A 19,026-nucleotide genomic window follows, 5' to 3' on the forward strand; every position below is an offset into this window, starting at 1 on the left:
AATTCAGGGGTCTGGCTGGCAAGGTGCAGAGGTCTGGCTCTTTGCCCCCTGCTGCTGCTTTCCCTGCCACAGCAACAGGGGGATGGATTTAAGATAGCCTTCCAAGAATTAGATTCTATACATGGAAAATTATAACACAGTTATGATTTTCCATGTATAAATCTAATTATTGTGGGGGGGCGGAGGGTGCATCTTAAGTTGGAAGTTGTTTTGGATTTGGGTTGAATACAGAGCTCTTTACAGTCTTCAAATACAATTTTTAAACATTACTTATCCTCCCTTGCCCCCATGGCAAAGAGATGGCTGTTATTTGATCTTGCTGATGACACTCTCCAGAACCTTGTTTTGTGTGATTCTTTATTAAAACAAGCAACCTTTCTGAAATAATAGTGCTTTGGGCTACAAGTAGAGAGTAAACGATATAATATTTAGATATTCTTTAGTGTGGTTATATCAAATGAAGAGTGAAAGTGAAGTGCAGTTCTGTCACGCCCACAGCCAGAGGTTGGATGTGATTACTTTAGCTCAACAAAACTGCTGAGATATGAATGGAGAAAAAATAAGACTTTTCTGAAAGCCATAACTATCCCTATCCCTATAATAGACATTATTAAAAGAGTCAAATGCAGTAACTGAAACAGATGAAAAAGAGTAACAATAAATAGACCAGAATGGTAAGAGATTTTCCTGAATGGGCAGACCTCATATTTTTGAAAGAATTAGGCCCCAACTGGCAATTAAAATTCTACTGTTGTTTTGTCATATGCATTCACATATAAACTGATCCATTTATCATTAGCTTATGCACACATTATCCCATATGTACCAATACAGTATTTCATTATATGGCATAGCAGGTAAAAGAACACTATAATAAAACAATTCCTCAAACTGCCTGGAAATAGTACCTGGAAGTACTGGAAATGGCAAAACAAGCAGAACCCTTGGTTTTGATAGTGTCATTTTAGAAATCATCATCTTTGTTGCAGTGACAGGCAGCTGTCTTTTGCTTTCATCATTCTCAAGGTCAGGACTCTCTGGTAATAAAATCCTTATAAAAGCTGACTCTGCAAGTACTGACGGAAACTTTAGAATTCGATAACTTGGTTTAAATGAATTACATGTACTCACATATAATGCATGTATTGTAGAGGTAAGGGATTTCAAGACACCTCTGTAATTCTCTTCTCTTCTCCAATGTAATTTGGAGTTATATACCTTACTCAATTTAATTGTGACACCTCAAATGCTGTTGAAAGAGATCCTTGCAAATGATTCAGACGATTCATCTTAGTTCATCACTCTTCCAACAACTAACAATCATAGGATTAACTGATAGGACTGTAGAGGGCACCTTTCACATTACAGCTGAGAAGAAACCACAAGACACAAGCTTTGTACTTACTTTAGATATTTATTGTAGTCCATCAGAGGGTACCAAATCCCTGTTTTCAAACCACCAGTTTACATTCCCTTCATAAAGCTTGATGAAGGTGATAAGATTAAGCATGAGGAGGGCTGATGAACACATCTTTTGTTTAACAGTTTGGGTAAGAAGGAATTGGACAATTTTAAGTCAGAACAGTTATAGTTTTATTCTTTATATGGTAAAGCAATCTAACAAAACCATACCATAAAAATAACTAGAATGAATAAGGCATGTCAAAGTCTTCACTGAGGTGTCAAGTATATATACATACAGTACTGAATATATTAGCAACAGTGTAAAAGATTGCCCCACACTTTATTACTATTGTTATTATGAAAGAAAATAATACATATCATAAATGTAGCTCTGCAAATGGAGGATATAAGCACAGAATTATACTTCTTAGTAGTGAGCTTGCTATATTAGCTTTTTCTCCCCTTGGAGTCAATAGAAAAACTCCTGTTGATGTCAACGGAAGTACAAATGGAAGCGCATTCTGTTTTGCTAACAAAGATTAAAACAGAAGATATTTCTGGTGAAGCCAACATTTAACTGAGACTTTCAGTTACAGATGGTGCATGGGGGTTTCTGGACCTACATGGCATGGCAACCTCTGACTGGGATTCCACTGCTGGCATTATTTGTTTGCAAGGGCTCCCCATTATGGAGTTCCAGTCACAGGTGATGCCAGTTACCCCACCATCTCTAACAGTCTCTGATCAGACTTTTTCAATGTTCAGAACTGATGACTTGCCTTTTTCAGTAAAGACTTTTTTTAGTAGCAATAGGATTTTTTCAGGTGAGATCCTGATACCTCTAAATTCAGTGCACTTAAACATCCATTCACCTTTGAGTGCTCTCTTGGTCTGATTATATCAAGATAACAAGAGTCTCCACTGCATCTTATTGCTTATTTGAGAAATGTCCCACCACCTTCCCCCCAATCAGATGCAAGCCAATTTGAAAAAAAAATAACCTTGAACATATGCAGAAGTGTCTTTGTGGACACGTACTGATGAAGTGAATTCTAAGAGTGCCCTTCCAGGTCCTATCAACAGAATTAAAATATTTTAGCTATTGGTGCCTTAACAAGAGTTAGGCCTTTGGTAGTGGTCAGGTGATTATTGACTTGACTCTTCAGCAAGCTACTGCAAATTTTAAGATCCTTATCCTTTTAAATATGCACATGGATAAGAGAAGAATAACATTATGACAGAAATAATTGTGCCTTGCACTGTTGTCAGTGAAAATACATATTCATTAATATATGTATAGAATGAAGAAGAGAACTAACAAGGCGTGATCTGTCTGAAAAGCATTATGTTGAAAAAAATGTATGCAGGCAAAAGGCAGGGCAAACTAAATTATTATTTGAGGACATGAGTTGTTTCAATCTGTTGTTGAATATTTTAATCAGACCTTAGCTCTCAAATGTGCTTTAAGCACTTAGAGGGTCTTTTTTACAGGCAAATAAATAAAACACTGATTTTGAAAATAAAATGTATAGCCTTTTTCAAATGCCTTTGTCTAGTAACACAATACTGCACCAGGCACAACAGCTTTGGCTGAAATAGTACATGCCTATATTATGAGAAGATGTGTAGTTACAATAGTGAGTTTGTAATGACAATAGGTCATTTTTTACTTGGTGCTAATTCCAAGGTACATGAAAAAGACAGATTCAGCAAGAAAAATATGATGAATGTAAATGACTCCCCCCACCAAAAAAAAATACCCCCCTCCTACAGAAAAACCATCCACCAGAATATCCCTGCAGCCAAATCTCTTCTCTACTGGGCAGGAACACAGCATTTTGTAGTCTAGCTGCTTTGTGATTTGTAGACATTGTTAGCTTATTTGTCATGACAAATCGTGGGAGAAACAAGCTTGAGAAACACAGCATTTGTAATAAGGTTTGAGGAAAAAAAGGGTATTTATATTACTGATCACTGCCTTGTAAAACCATTATAAACTTCCTGCACTGGACTCAGTGAAGACTCACTGGTAGATGGAAAAATGATAGGCAAAACAGCAGCATCCAAGAACGTTTTGAACATGTCAAGCACTTCTGTTCCTTTTATTCAATGAGGATTTTGAATGCATTTTTACCAGCTGAACCTCCCTGGAGAAGAGTGCCAGGTAAGGAAAGAATTGTGATTAAGAAAATCCAGTAGCTGCACAGGTAATTTATTTTGTAGGTTTCTGTAATGCAGTTCAGGATCTTGGATAATGGATAGGGAAAGTACAATTGTAAAGCCATAATTCAGTTGAGGGGTCAGATGATATCATAAGCTGTGAGAGCAGCTCTCTTGTGGATTTTGTATGTTATCATCAGAGTCCCAAAATAGAATGAGAGGAATGATAATCAATATTTCACCATATTCACTTTCTGAGATGATATTTAAAAAAAATATTGTTCTAGTACGAAAATGGAGTTATCTTTTCTGAAAACCTTGGTGAGCTTTTACAATTATTTGTTCAACTCAATAGCAAGACATGACAAACTTTATAAAGGCAAAACATGAAAATGTATAAGAATGGGATGATGGCTGGTTGTTGTTTTTATCTCCTTTTTTTTTCCCTTTGGAAACTTACTGATCAGCAGTGCAGATACTGCTAAATAACATCTGCAGAAACTGCTCATTTATACCAGAGAACTGCAGAAAGATCAGAAACCCAAGTTCTAAGGCCCTCCAAAAAACTAATCCCAGTCCAGACTTATGTTGGCCTATTCAGTCTATGTTAGGTATATGTAGAGGCAGAAACTTCTGTTATGAGGACTCTTTATAGAGGATACAGTTATAATTTACTGGGTTGCATATGCATGTTCATATGCATATGTAACTACAGAAATGTGCCACCTCTTCAGGATTATGAAAGGGGAATATAACAGGAGTAAGGATCACATAGTCACTGGAGAAAAAGATGAAGAAAATGAGTTGTATACTGAAAAGACACTTCAGGACTATGAGTGGTAGCCTTGGTCAAGTTTAAAGGGCCAGCCCCATAAAGGCATTTTGTAATAAGAGGATAATCATTCTGTGGTGGCTCAAGAGGAAGCAGGAAGTTGTGAAAAAAGTTGTACCTTGTAGTTGCCATATGTCACCATTAAAAAGAAGATGGATTCAAATATATTACAAGTTTTATAATTATTTTACTGTCCAGAGGATAGAAGCCTGTCTAGCTTCACTGACTAGAGAGCTAATGTGCATTTTCTTTTAGTGGAAGAAGCAGATGCTGATTTTGATAAATAAATCAAAGTGAAAATGATTAAAACTTGGAGGACAGTGGAGCTGGAGTCTTACTACAGAGAGGAAGTTGACTGGGTCTCCATCAGAGGATTAAAACTTAAAGGCATTTTTATCTGGGTGCCTGCATTTTCACTCTAGATGTGCTATATTAAACACCCTCCTATTCATGCCTAATGAAGACAAACATCTGCAGGAACTGTGCTCCAGCAGTGCAGCCGTTGATTACTCTTGCAGTTATGCCTGAAATTTCAAGACAGCCAGTTGTGTGTGCTGCTCCCAGGACAAACAAGAGGTGTTTGAAAGCAGTCATGATGTATGCTTGTGGCTAGGAGTTCATACATAGTTGGCCAAAAATGAAGTAGTTCATGGTGGTCAAAGGTCTGGATCAGTGACTGGAAAGATTAGTGAATGAGGATAGAAGGGACCTGACTCTGTTCTATCTTGCCCCTTTGGTGTGAAAATCAACTTCCGATTTGGTATCATTTTACACTGTACATAGGGGCATGCTATTATAGAACAGCATCAGAGAATCAGTTCCTATGTAAGGTAGCAGATGGCAGCAAACGGTGGTGACAAATTTAGATGTCTTATAAGGAAGTCAATAGATCCTCTTCAGTTGGCTTTTTCATCTATTTAAACTAGGACTGACTTGGCCAATAAAAGAAAGAACTGCTACATGGTAAGTTCCTCTTGAGTCCCTCTCCTGATTTTTCATGTTGACAAAGAGGAATGTAAAGAAAGAGATACTACTCTTTTGATAATGAGAAAAAGAGGAAAATGCCTGAAATAAAAATACATGTGGTTCCCATTAGGGCAAATAAGATGAAAAGACAGGAAATATATGGTCTAGGATTCAAACTTGGGAGAATTTAGGGTTTACCCATTAGGCAGATTTTTCCAGTTCAGGTAGTACTGCAATTCTTCTCATGAAGCTGTTAATGTACAATTTGGATTGAAATTGCATTTACAGATAACAAGGCAGAAACTTCTTGATTTGTCTTCTGTAATGAGACAGGTCTAGTATTCATAAGGCTGTACATGACTTTTAGTGAAAATAGCAGTTCAGCGTTGTATATAGAGCAGTTATTATAAAAGGCTATATGTAGAGAAAGATTCAATTGCATTAGCCCTATTGAAAATGACTTAAGGCATTTTACCCAAAAATACTGGGATCTCCAAAGTCCATTTTAGGAATATATCAAAACAGTTTTTGTATGTCTTCATTTCTGTCTATGGTTCATTACATTTTTATATAATAAAGTGAAGGAACAATCTTTTCCTTAAATGGTCAAACTCTGCCTTGGTATACTGCTATCTATTATTTATATCTAGATTAATACCTTTAGTAGTCAAAATAGTAGTAAAGCTGAACTTCTAATTTTAATACTTTTAAATTGTAATGTATTTGGTTTTGTATCCTTCAAATACACAAACCATATAATTTTTTGCCATGTCCCAAATGTGAAATAATCAGTTTTCTTTTTTGTCTCAGATTAGGCTGCAATATTAAGATTGTGGAAATCTTGTATCTGTAGAATAATGATGAAATTGTAGTTTCAGACCAATAGCTGGGCATCTCTGCACTCAGAGCAGATGTCAGCTCCCATGATGCCAATTACAATGGTACAATCAGCTGCTGCTGCAGTTGCAACTATTTTTGCACCTTCTCCCCCTAACAAAGGCGATGTGTGGGGTTGCTGACCTGGTTGCCCTGTCCTCAGTTATGCTACTGCTAATTTAGAGCAAGACTCTCCCCTCATTGCTTGACATTCAGTTAGGTTAAATATTATTCTAAATACAGCAATAAAAAAAACTGTAGTAATAATTTCCATGTTTTTAGGCAAAGTTCTTACAAGCTGTCTACGTCCATACAAATTTAATCAACACATACAGTCATCAGTTGTTTCCTGATTCAAGTTTTTGTCTGTTCTGTATTTAAATAACAAACTTGCCCTTGAATCTGTAAACGTATTGAAATGCAGAGGTGTAAGAAGCAATTTCTGTGCCCTGAGCAGCAGTGACATCTGGGTAGTGATGGTGGTGGCAGGTGGGCCAGCAGTGGGTTTGCAGCCATTCTTGCACTCCCTCAAAATTGGTGCCTGGGGCTGGTGTCTCAGTTGCCCACCCCTAGTTATACAACTGTCCAAACTGCTAATAGATATAATGTTATTTCTGTTAATAAAGATGAAGAGGTGACATGGGAGGGAGGTTGCATATAAATGTTCCATGTTTAATGTAGTTTTGGGCTTCTTTAGCTCTCTGAGTGCAAAATGTCCACCAATGATCATTGTGCATTCAGGTTAACTTAATTTGGAAGGGGACTCTAACATTTTTTAAAATAATGCAGAGGTGTCCAACTTTTTTGAATGTGGGGCTGGATCATGAACTTTTTATCACCCAGTGGGCTGGCGAGCCATATTCAAAGACCTCACAGGAAGCGGTATCACATCACCACCCCGAAACAAAAGTACAGTGTTTACTTTCATTTCCTGTCGCAGCACCTCAGGCCTCAGAAACAGCTTGGAGGGCTGCATGGTGGCCTGCGGGCCCTATGTTGGACAAGCCTGAAATAGTGCATGTACGCACGTGCATATTCACATAGATGCCTGAAATCACACCATTTTAAAATACTTTTGCACCCCACCCCAGCTTTCTTTAATAACATGAATTTCCCCCAAAATCCTGAAGGACGTTTGGAGTTAGATCCTGTATCAGGATTTCTCAGACCCTATGCTATATTCGGGCAGAAGTAGCTAATGTGAAAACACAGAGTATATCTGTGCAACACACTGTAGAGATCCCCAGTGCATGTTATAATTCCACAGATCAGAAGCAGTATAGTTGGTATTTCTCAGTAGAGCTAACTAGCCTGGGTATCGTGATATGATGTGGCTACACTGCTTCCAATCTCAGTGCAGGAACACACAGAGCTGGCATTGGGTATCTCTGCATGTCACTGCTTTGCACTGTAGACATATTCTGAGATCAGTGAACTATTGAATATCTGTCTACTCCATGTGATTATCTAAATGGTTCATATATATGTATCTTGCATGCATATAACCTAATGCACATACAGTTAATATAAATGTAAACAAAACAACACTGAAAATATTCAAATATCAGGAGAAAAGTCCACCCAAGCAAACAATCAAACAACCAAAACCAAATAAAATAGGAACAAAGCAAGTCAGCAAGCAAAAGCAAATGCATACAGAATCAGTCTCAGACCTTTGTTGATGATGCTGAATTTGAGCTTATCTGTTTTCAGCAATATTGCAAATTCCTTGTTACTGGCCTTACTGAAAGAACAGTACAACAGGACAACTGAAAATGCAAACTATATGCTATTGTCATGAAAAGAAAACAATAGTTTGTCACACTGGAACTACTGAGTCAAAGTGTAGTTTAAAAGCCATAATACTATACTAATAGATGATTATGGAGTATAAAATAAGGGGTAGACGTAAGGTGCAATAGATCCTGTTAAGAAGAGAAAGGATAGTTCAGGTTTCTGGTTGCCATTATCTTTCCTGACTGAAGCAAGAGGCATGGAGCTAAATTAAATGCAGACATAGAAGAGCTCTGTAGAGGCTATTTAGAAGGAAGATTGAAAGCTATTTCTATGCTGTTCAGTGAAAGAGAGAACCATCTTATGCACTAGACTTAGCTTTAGGTGAAATGATAGCTACAGGGATGCTGGTCATTTAAACCACATAAGATTAAGAGCAGAGCTGGTCAGAAACTTTTTGACAAAAAACAGAATTGGATTTAGGAGGAAATTTCTGGATGGGGAGAGAGAGAGAGAGAGAGAGAGAGAGAGAGAGCGAGAGAGTGAGTGAGCGAGAGAGAGCTCTGAAAAGCAAATGCCTGGGGGTCAGGGCATCGACTGGGATGTGGGAATCCTAGGCTCATGCCCCTGTTCAGTTTTAAGTCAGACCAGGGACTCCACCTTGAGTTTCCCACATCTCAGAGACTTGCCCTTTTTGGGTTTTAGAACAAAGCTCACTGGACAAATATTGGAGATTAGTAATTCAAATAAATGTGAGATAGAAACAGGATGAGCTTTTGTTGCTCAGATATTTGTGGTTTTAGGGCAGAGGCCTCTGCATCACATAATTCTATTTAAGATAGCAGAATTCTTCCCCCAGTACAGAGCTAGACTGCATGCCTAGAAAATGAGACAAGAGTGAGGCCTAGCAAGGAAGCTAAGCAAATATCTCAAAATTCAGAAGTATGATTGGTACCTTTTCCTGACTGCATGTCGATAAACTACCAGTTAGTAAAATCAAGTCTAAAAGGAAAGTAATTCTGAGAGTAAAAGAAAAGAAAAAGATAGTGGTGAGGTCCAGTTGTAGGCCTGTTGATTCCCAGTTACTTCCCTCTTCACATGAAAAAGTGTTGGGTTTCATTCTGCAATCTATGCTTTTCCTAATCACTCATCACTGTCCTTATTGGAAGAAAAAATATCACAGTCTGTAGATGGAATGCACACAGTACAGTTTATCTGTCTCAGATAATCTGAGTGGGAGCACCCAAGTTCAGAGGAGCACTGTAGGGGTATAATAGCTCATGGAGTGACAACAGTACAGCTGTCTAAAGGACTAGTCTCTAACTTTAGACAAGGTAGAGGTCTTTCCTGCTTCTTTCCTCCTCAAAGCGAAAAGCCAACTACTGCTCTTGATTTTTGGGAAATGTCTTACTGATTTCTGATTTTAGAAGGATATGATTTGTCTTCTCTAGCTTCCTTTGCTTAAATAAAGACTAGAGGAAATATTGGCAATTTGGAGACCAATGCATTTTAGCTGAGAGGAGGGAAAAAGTTTTTTTTCTTTTTGTTGCCTCTCTATTTTTGGTTATGAAAGAAACCCCCAAAATGCAAGCTTTGATCTTGGTAATGCAGTTGCTTTGGATGCAACAAACAAGCAGTACCACTGGAGATTGCCTTTTTCCTGAAATTTGTAGTTTACTGTTTTACTAGGGCTGGAATAGAGAAGGGGGAAAAACCATGGAGAGTGCACTTGAGACATCCATATGTGAATACAGAAGGCATAATACAGAAGGTACCTAGTCAGAGACAAGTTGAAATTGGAGCTGCTAGGTAAATGGAACCATTTAAATGAAATAGTTTGGTTTTAATTAAGTTTCTCTGGAAATCAGGTTGTTTCTCTCAGGAAGGGTACCTCTTAGTTGGGAGCCTTAGGGTACAGACAGAAGTGCAGCTCCCAGCTTTAACCAGAAGATTTTCTGCAAAGCGCTCTGAGTTACAACCTTACCCCAGACCAAACAGAAGTTCACTGTTGGTTCCAGGTGAGAAGGGAACCTCTCTGGGGGCTGGGACCCTCTACCCAGGTTCCCATAGCAGTGGCTAAGGCTCTTTGCCAGTGATTGCTGTTTTCAGATAGGGAGGGGGAAGAGGCAGTGAAAGCTTATTCATGTGGCTCCTCAGCTGGTGCTGAAGGGTGGGGTGGATGAATTGGAGCCCCTCCTTGGGGGAAAGGGGGGCTCCAACACACCTGCCCTACCCTTGAGGGGAAGGTTGGGCAAAAACAGTCACTTCTGTCTGCAGTGTTTCCTGATCCCCTGCATGTGGGTTACGTGTGAGGACTGGTGGCAGGGCTACAGTCTGTTTCCTGGAAAATTTTGTAAGTTTTGGTTTTGAATCTAAATGAAACCCAATGACAAACTACAAAAAATCCCTCCATAAAAAGGAGCTCTACAAAATTTTGCAGAAAATGCCCAGCACTTTTTGAATTTCCATTGAGGTCAGCGGCAGAACTATAAAGGCATTTATACACATACATTTTCATTTGGGAACGTGGCAGAGATCCGCCGCCTCTGAGCAAACTTGGTTAATCGTGTCTGCTCTGCATGTGAGCTGACGCACACAGCGCTGTGCCATGTGCAGTTGTGCAAGTGTCAAGATGTGCATCAGTGTGTAGAAAATAGCGGCAGTGCACTTTTGAACTAAAGCACCTCCAAAGTGTTTTAGTTCAAAAGTGTGCTGCTGCCATTTTCTCAGTGCTGCTGCACATTTTGATGCTTATACAATTGCATGCGGCACAGTGCCAGGCGCTTTTCAAAACGCCCAGCGCTGCGGCACTTACACGTATAAAAATGCCCTCATTGACTTCAATGGAACCTGTATCTTACACATAAAGTACAGATGTGACACAAGATAATTAGGTAGTTGCCAGAAAAGCTAAAACTATAATCTAGATGGTCATTTTACTGAAAACAATGCTAAGTAGAGTACAAGGATAATTAATATTACCAATATCAAGTTATCATCATATAATTGTGCAATAACTTTGGTCAAGAAATAAGTCTATGAAGATGGAACAGCCTGTCAAAAAAGTGTGTAACTGGAATAACTTTAAGACTGCTCCCTTCCCTGATGCTAAAAAAATTTTCAAACTGCTGCTTCTCTTCTCTAAACCTGCTTTCTTGATTTCAGGAACAGTGCATCCTGCTTTTATGCAGGGGTTTGGACTAAATGACTCTGGAAATCCCATTGAACCCTCTGATTCTAGGATTCCATTCAGTCCTCCTAAGCCTTATCATCAATGATGAGGGTAGCATGTTACTTATTTTTCACTCTGTGCTGCAGTTAACCAAGACATCTAGATTTTCGTACACTGCTTTTCTTAACAAAAGGTGCATAATTGCAGTGATCATCACAGTGAGTGTGTCTGTGCAGAATGGAAACATTATGCCATTGAGTGAACTGTCTGTCTGTCTTTACTTATTTGGAAGGTGTTCATTGTTGTCTGTCTCACTTTCTGAAAGTATATTTACAACATTGCCTCTAGTCTAAGCATTTTAATGTTTTCTCTCCCTTTGAAACCATATCAATTTTGGGGATTTCACAATTCCACAGAATATTGTATTCTCATTGGGTCTATTCCTTCTTATCTGCCAGATCTGCAGAAGTAGAGAATTACTTGTTGGTTAGTGTTATAAATGCCAGCTTTATGGAGTTTCAAATTTGGGTTCTCTGTCAATATCTGCAATTTGCACGTATTCTTCTAGCTTCTATAAAAATCTGTGGCAACTTTATTGCTAGATTTTCTATAGTCTCTATATTTTGTTTGAGTGGCTTTTTGATATGTATAAAGTGAAGAGGGAATCACAGAAGTCTTATTAACTGGCATGGTGTTTCTTTTTTCTGTTAAAATAGGTTAAAAATATTTGCATGAAATAGCAATTAAACTGTATTGACAATATGAAGAAAATCTTAAGGTTGGTTAAGATTAATAACTAGATAGATGATGTTAAGCATGACTTGCATTAGCATGTGCTTTGCAGTTCTCCAAGGGCAGTTCTAAATCATACATATGTTGCATGAAAAAGATCAGGATTGGTTCAGACAGTTGGGGAAAACTTGCTTCTTTAATGTTCCTCTTTAGAAGACCACTCAGTGCTAGGATGACATTTACCATTCATTTGAAGATGCTAAAAGATGTAAAGAATGAGTAGCTTTATGTGAACAAGCTGTGTGATGTACTGACATGTGTTGGCTTTTACTAGGATCCTATCTATGACACATTGAATATTCTTCTCTTTCTCATTTTGAACAAGAAATCTCAATCTGATTTTTCCATCCTTTCCTCCTACCCCACTGTTGCAAACTCCCTCATTTCTAACAACATCTGTGATTCAGCTTGCAGTTGTACAAAACAAAAGCTGGCTGCACACTGAAACCCCCAAATGTGAGGACACACAGAATAAAGGGAATACTAAAATAAACCAGACAAAAAGCTACTGCACCCACTGTGTTATTCATTACTACACCTAATTCACTGAAATCCTCCAAAGATGCATGGGGCTTCTGGACTGTGACAACAGAATGCCACGCAATAAAGAGACTTTACTTCAGAATGTAGGTCCTGTTTGCTGTAGAGTATATTATCCTTATTTATTATCTCTTCCTTTAACAATGATTAAGAGAAAAGAAATGGTGGTACACAAAGAATATTATCTTTAGAAAAATAATTATTATAATAAGGGGATTCAAGTAGAGGTACTTTAAATGATGTAGATTCGTACACTTGTGAGCACTTTTTATTTCCTAATTCCCAATTTCATGTGTTCCTTAGATATAACAGCTCCCTTAAGTCTAAGAAAAATATCATCTGTGCAAAGGAAGCTTTAGAGAGTAGCATGAAATATGTGCATGTGGTGTCTCATACAAAAGGACTGCCATGTCAGGACACTGAACCATTTCTGAATAGTAGGCAAACAGAAGGGAAATACTATAGAAAATAATTAATTCCTCATGTAGGTGCAGTAAAGCCAATCAGCTTACACTGAAATGAATTTGTTTTAATAGAACAGATCCTGTCCTACAGTCCAAACTCTGTCTAATGTTAAGGTAATGAAAAGAAAGAAGAAGTCTCCTGCAAGTCCCCTACTGGGGATTCACCTGCTCCTGTCCCTTCCTTCCTGAAGTCTCCTGCTGAAGAGGTGCTAGATACAGGCAATGGGATCAGTGAGCGCTCAAAGAAGTGATGTTTTGTCATGCGACTGGCTCCCTGAAAGTGCTCTATAGCTGTACCCTGACAGAAGTGCATGGCTGCAGAGTAAAAGTGCCTGATCATGTGACAAATTAACCGTCATATAATGTAGGTTCAGATGAAGGCGCTCCAAAGTGGAGCACCTTCATTAACTTCTGTCAGTCCCTGTGTGTGAGCAGGACTGGACTGATGCAGCCCAGCCACACTCCTGGTGCTGTCTGCAGGATAGGAGGGGGAGAAGGTAGTGGGAGGGAGCTGTGGGCTGGGGTTTGCCCAGCCTGTGCTGGAGTGGGGGAGGGTAGGTTGGAGTACCTCTCTGAAGTGAGGGGCTGCAAGCCACCTTCCCCACCCCCAGCACAGGCTGGGCAAATCCCAGACTGCAGCTATCTCCCACTCCCTTTTGCCTCTCCCATTTTGCAGACTACATTGGAGGGAGAGGTTGAAGTGCGGGGAGGAGGTGTCTAGGGGATAGAGGCTGCAGACACACAGCTCCTCCTGGATTGGCTCCAAAGTGTAGCTTAATCATCCCCCCCCCCCTTCCTCCCCTGACCCAACAGCAAATGTCTTTTGGGTTGGGGGGGAGGGGGCGGGCGTGCATGGAGAAGAGGTTACTGTAACTCATAGCACTTCATATAAAGTGCCATGAGTTATAGTGGGGAGCTGCATGTCTGTCAGTGCCCAGTGATTACAGTATAATAGATTCCAGCTATGCACTTCAACCATGCCCTGCTGGTGCAGCTTAGTGCAGTTCCCCAGGTGACCTAACCTGTGCCAAAACTAGTAAGAAAGAAAGGAGTCAGAATTGCCTTGCTTTAAAATTTATCCTTATCTCTGCTTTGCCCAATAGAGGTGGATATGGTTTATGTCATTACATACTATATAACCATCAGGACACAGGGTAATTGGGTGGGACTGGCATCAGGTACTGCAGAATAAATGCTTAATGGAGAAAGTGAAATTGAAACCTTTTGTGTTCTGGAACAGGTCTTGGGAAGTGTAGCAGAGCAAATAATTATGTAGGAGTCTGAGGACCATGGAAGAGTTTTAAAAATATCCTTCCTGTGATCCTGTATATGTTAGTCAGTGATGGAATTAGAAGGAAAGAACTTCTGCTTAGACTGGACCAGACTGCCAGTCAGACAATTTTGCTGTCTGAGTTGGCTTTAATTCGACTGATGATGTTACCAAAGAGATTTAATTTTCACAACTAAAGCATGCATTAAAGCAAATTGTCAGAATTACTGAAACCTGCAAAAATCTAGCTACGAAATGTGTGACATGAATCAGAAGATGGTCATAAAGCTAGTGGCTTCTGCATGAAAACATATAATACTGAATTGGATCAACAATACAGGAATTTATCAGTTTTAAATACATAACAAAAACATAAAAAGGAATACAGTGTCTTAGCCTACAATTTATTTCTCTTATTTGATATAATATGTTGCTAGTTTGTAAATATTTTGGTAAAAGTGCTTAAGTATACTTTTTCCTATTGTGCCACATGTTTACTACTTTAATTCAATGGTTGAATTGGTAGCTAATTATAATTTGACAAGAAAAAGAGATTAGAACATATGCAGTTTACATGTTCAACAATTTGATTATTATGTGGCTGGCTTGGTTTAAAGTGTTTCATATCTTGTCCATACTAACTCTAGATTATTTATAGGAATGAGGACATATATTTTTAGGAAATGATTTTCATCTCTCAAAATTTTCACAGAAGCCCTTTATGGTTGGGGGAGGGACAGGTTTGATGTCTGCCTACCACCTGACATTCAGGTGTTAAAATAGCCTCGGGTTGTACAATCCAATATAAACCAGCAATATTCTATCCAGAGACACAACTATGTAGTCAATGATTATTAAAGTGACATATTCTTCACGCATTTGAGAATACAACTGCCATCACAAATAAAGTCACATGGCTCTGTATACTTCTGTAGGCACCCCACACAAACTCACATGCCCACACAAATGAACACACGCAAAAAGGGTTCTCTCCCCCAGCTTGCAACTTTTTCAGAAATGGACAACTGGATATGTAAAAAGTTCTCTTCTTTCATTCTTATGCTCATCAGTCATTAAAGGGTTTCTTTTCAGAGTAGCACAAAATAAGAAGAGCTGGTTGACAAAACATTTTTTCTTTACAAAGATGTGTCAACCCTGAGCTTGTAATTAAGAAGTTAAAATCTGTGATTTATATATATATTTATATATATAAAAATAGATGATCATACTAAGACTAAAAAAGTGAAAGAAATCTCCATGTCAGTACTATATATTTCTTTGTCTTGACTTTTTGTAGCAAAGTACCCCTTGTGATACAGAAACTAAGTGACACGAAGGATGTAGTTATATGTGAACCTCACTGATTGATCCAATCACCATTCCCAGTCCATTAGAGAACTGTCATCTTGGTAGGATAATGAATACAGTAGCAGAAAATTCTAATCCATGTCAAAACTGTGGCAAAAGGAAAGAGATTATATCACAAGAGATAATTTTATGTCCAAACCCTTGTGGGAAGATTTTTTGGTTAGCATAGCCCCTTTGTTGATGGGAAGCTAGAAATCTGTGCCAAATATATAACATGGATAAATACTGAAAAAAGCTAAGAGAAATACTGCCACTACTCAAATGTTTACTGGGCATTATGATTTAAATCCTATGCAACTGTAGCATGATACTCTGAGCCTTGTGGTGTTACTGTAATGTCAAAAGATACGCGTACGCTTCTTTTTTAAGCTTCTTTACTTTCATACCAATTTGATGTTGTTGGGAGATGGAGTGCAAGACAGTCACCACTGAGACATACTTTTATCTTTGTGTTAGAAAAAATTCAGACTTCCTCACAACAGTAATGATCATTTGATGACCCTACAGAAGCTCCTAAAGGAGGCCTGGCTGTCAGTAGAGAACTTTTGCATTTTTGTTCCTTTTTTGTCTTTTTTGTTGTTGTTCTTTGTTGAAAATGCAGCAGTCTTGGGTTTGGCCTGATTTAGAAGGAAAATTGTTCTCTTTGTTTCTTTTTTTTTTTCTTTTTTGTTAAGGAAAAACATATACTCTAAGATCCCTTTACATCTGCAGCATAAAAGAAAATGAAGCTCAGAAAGTCTCCTGTAATAAAGGTTTGAGAAAGAACTCTGAGTGACGTTGTCTTCAGACATTTCTGAAAAAAAGAGGAAGCAGTTCATTCTGGCACCTTGTACTCTTTGGGAAAACAAAAAGGAAAGTAGGTTGCAGTACTGCTCTCTTTTCATAGAAAACGGTAAGTATTTGTGGCACGGTCCTTTGTCCAAAAGTGTAAGAAAAGAAGAAAGTTGGCTGTTTTTGTAGCTAAAACACAGTCTCTCTGACCAGATCTAGGATTATCTCCATTGTTTCTGCAGTACAAGGATGATGCAGAGCATGAACAATGTAAGGAGTGACTGGCTAGATTGGGTTGCTGAAGAGTCCACTTCTCTTCTGTCTGAGTCAACAGGTGGAGCTTCAGTAGTGATGAAGTCAAACTCAGTAGGACAGATGTCATCAGTACAACCACTTCCACTTCCTGAGCCACTGGTTTCATCACCTAGCACAGGGAGGTGAGAAAAACAAACATAGGGATTGATTAAAACACTCATCCCACAGATCCGTTGTCTTGTCCTTCAAAAACAGCCAACGATCATAGGATTATCAGTGGGGTAAGCTCTAAATGTACTGGAAGGGTGATGAAGTAAGACTATTCCACAAATAACTAAGAATTTTTATTTCACTTTTTAACCTACATTTATGCTTTTTCTAATATATGGTTGCTCCTTTTAATTAGCCATTTTGTATGAGATAGGCTGTAAACTGTGTGCCTGTGCTGCAAAACAAGCCAATATCATACTGAGCTATATTAATAGGAGTTTGCAAGTCAAGGGAAATAATTTTTTTTTCTATTCAACTCTAGTGAGGCCTCACCAGGAGTGTTATATCTAGTTTTAGGCACCACACTTCAAGACAGAAGTGAACAAATTAGAAAAAATTGGTTCTCTCTGACAGAAAGAAAAATCCCCAATTTATATTTATGTTATGTGTAAGTGGTATTTCATTTTAATCATGGAAAAATGTGGATTTTGGGTTACTATTTTAAACCCGAAAATTGGGGATTTTTTTTATCAGAGAAAACTAGGATCCCTGGTTATTGTTGCCCTCAGTCTTCTCTTCTACAGACTAAATTCTTCCAAAATTTTTTGTAAGTTATGTTTCCCAGACCTCTAATCATTTTGTTGCTCTCTGATTGATTGATTTCATTTCTGTCTTGAAGTGTGGTGCCCAAAACTAGATATTATCAGAAAACCAGGATCCCTGTTAATGCCTGAAGGATGATAATAAAGAGAATGCTGTATGGCTAAAACTGCAACAATAGAAATTTAAGTTGGAGGGAAGAACTTCCTAATTATGAGGATGGTTAATCAATGAAATAAATTACTTAGAGGGGCTGTGAAAGTTTTGTAACTGGAAGTTTTTAAGAGTAGGTTAGACAAACACTTGTCCTGAATGATTTAGATAGGAATGACCTTGCCTTGAGCAGAGGGTTGAACTACTAGATGTCCTGAGGTCTCTTCTAGACCTATTTTTCTATTATTCTATTGAATCTGTCAATTATCTATCCAGATGTACATTTACCTTTGAAGCAACAAATGGCTTCTTCCTAGAAAATCCCAACCCTCTCTTGTGGTTGTTCATCAATGGCCTCTACAGTTGTTAAGGACTAGATTTTAATCTTTGATTAGCAAAAGGTAACTAAGGAAGTTCATTTCTGAGGGTCTGCTGCATCACATCTTAATGTAACAGGCACAGCTGTGATTCTACAGGGAAGAGCCTGATAAGGCAGGATCTTTAAAGAGCTTGTTATCCAGCAAATTTTGAGAGGAAATAATAACAGAGGAGTAATTTTAGGCCTTGCTTTCCTGGTAAAGCTGCATCAAATAAAACGATTGATTAAATTAATGAAAACTTCCTTGAATACACTTTTATTATGGTTTAATAGCAGCTAATTTTGGTTAGATTACAGCAGCTCCCAATAAATTTAAAATAATCTGAAAAGAACCCATTTAAAACCCAAATAGGTGGCTGCATCAGTTAAATCAACACCATTTAACCTATAACATTCAATGAAGACTTTAGGCTGAGGCGGTATAACATTGTTCTGTAGACAAGTCATTGTATTCTTTTTCTATTGCAATGCAGGGCTACGTAAAATAAACCATAATTAACAGATTAATATACTGAAGGAAAGATTCTATCATAGAACTGAGGGGGCCCATTTATGAATTTCTTTGGAAGATTTTTTTTTTACTAAATCCCATAGTGTAACTAGAGTGGGATGACTGGGGCACCAGCCCCAGGCAGGTGCTGACTATGAGCGGGCACTGGAATTACGCCCAGAAGCCTTTGCCACCACAGCACCACATCAAGTGGTATATTGGGGTGGAGGGGAGCGGAAAAGAGTGAGTGGAATAGGGTTTCCTTTATACTACCCCCTGAGGAGCCTTTGCTAGAGGAGGTACAGCCCTATACTCAGTATGCATGTATCATGGGAAAAGAGGGGAAGGAGCAAAGGAGGCACCAGGATTATCTTGCAGGGAGCCCTGCCTTGAGGCTACTGCTGCTGGAGCAGAGCTGATGCTGCTACAATAGTAGCAGTGGCAGTGGAAGCAGTAGCTCCAATGAGTAAGCCTTCCCTTTCCCCCACTCACGTCCTCCTTGTCTACAGTGGTTGGCATACCCCTGTGTCTCCCCACACTGCCTTGGGAGCTCAGTGAGATGGCTATGCATCTGACTAATTCAGTAGCTT

At 38.6% G+C, this 19,026-nt stretch overlaps 1 protein-coding gene across 1 annotated transcript in view; it reads right to left on the minus strand.

Moving 5' to 3' along the window:
• Positions 1-1,394: 1,394 nt before the first annotated feature.
• Positions 1,395-19,026, minus strand: part of GPC6 (glypican 6) — a 1,341,038-nt gene continuing 1,323,406 nt past the window's right edge. Inside the window, exon 9 of the mRNA XM_019486962.2 lies at positions 1,395-16,773. Coding sequence (XP_019342507.1) covers positions 16,571-16,773 — 203 coding nt within the window. The 3' untranslated portion in view covers positions 1,395-16,570. The remainder of the gene's footprint in view (positions 16,774-19,026) is intronic.

The sequence above is a fragment of the Alligator mississippiensis genome, chromosome 1, assembly GCF_030867095.1.
Source record: "Alligator mississippiensis isolate rAllMis1 chromosome 1, rAllMis1, whole genome shotgun sequence".
Taxonomy (NCBI): domain Eukaryota; kingdom Metazoa; phylum Chordata; order Crocodylia; family Alligatoridae; genus Alligator; species Alligator mississippiensis.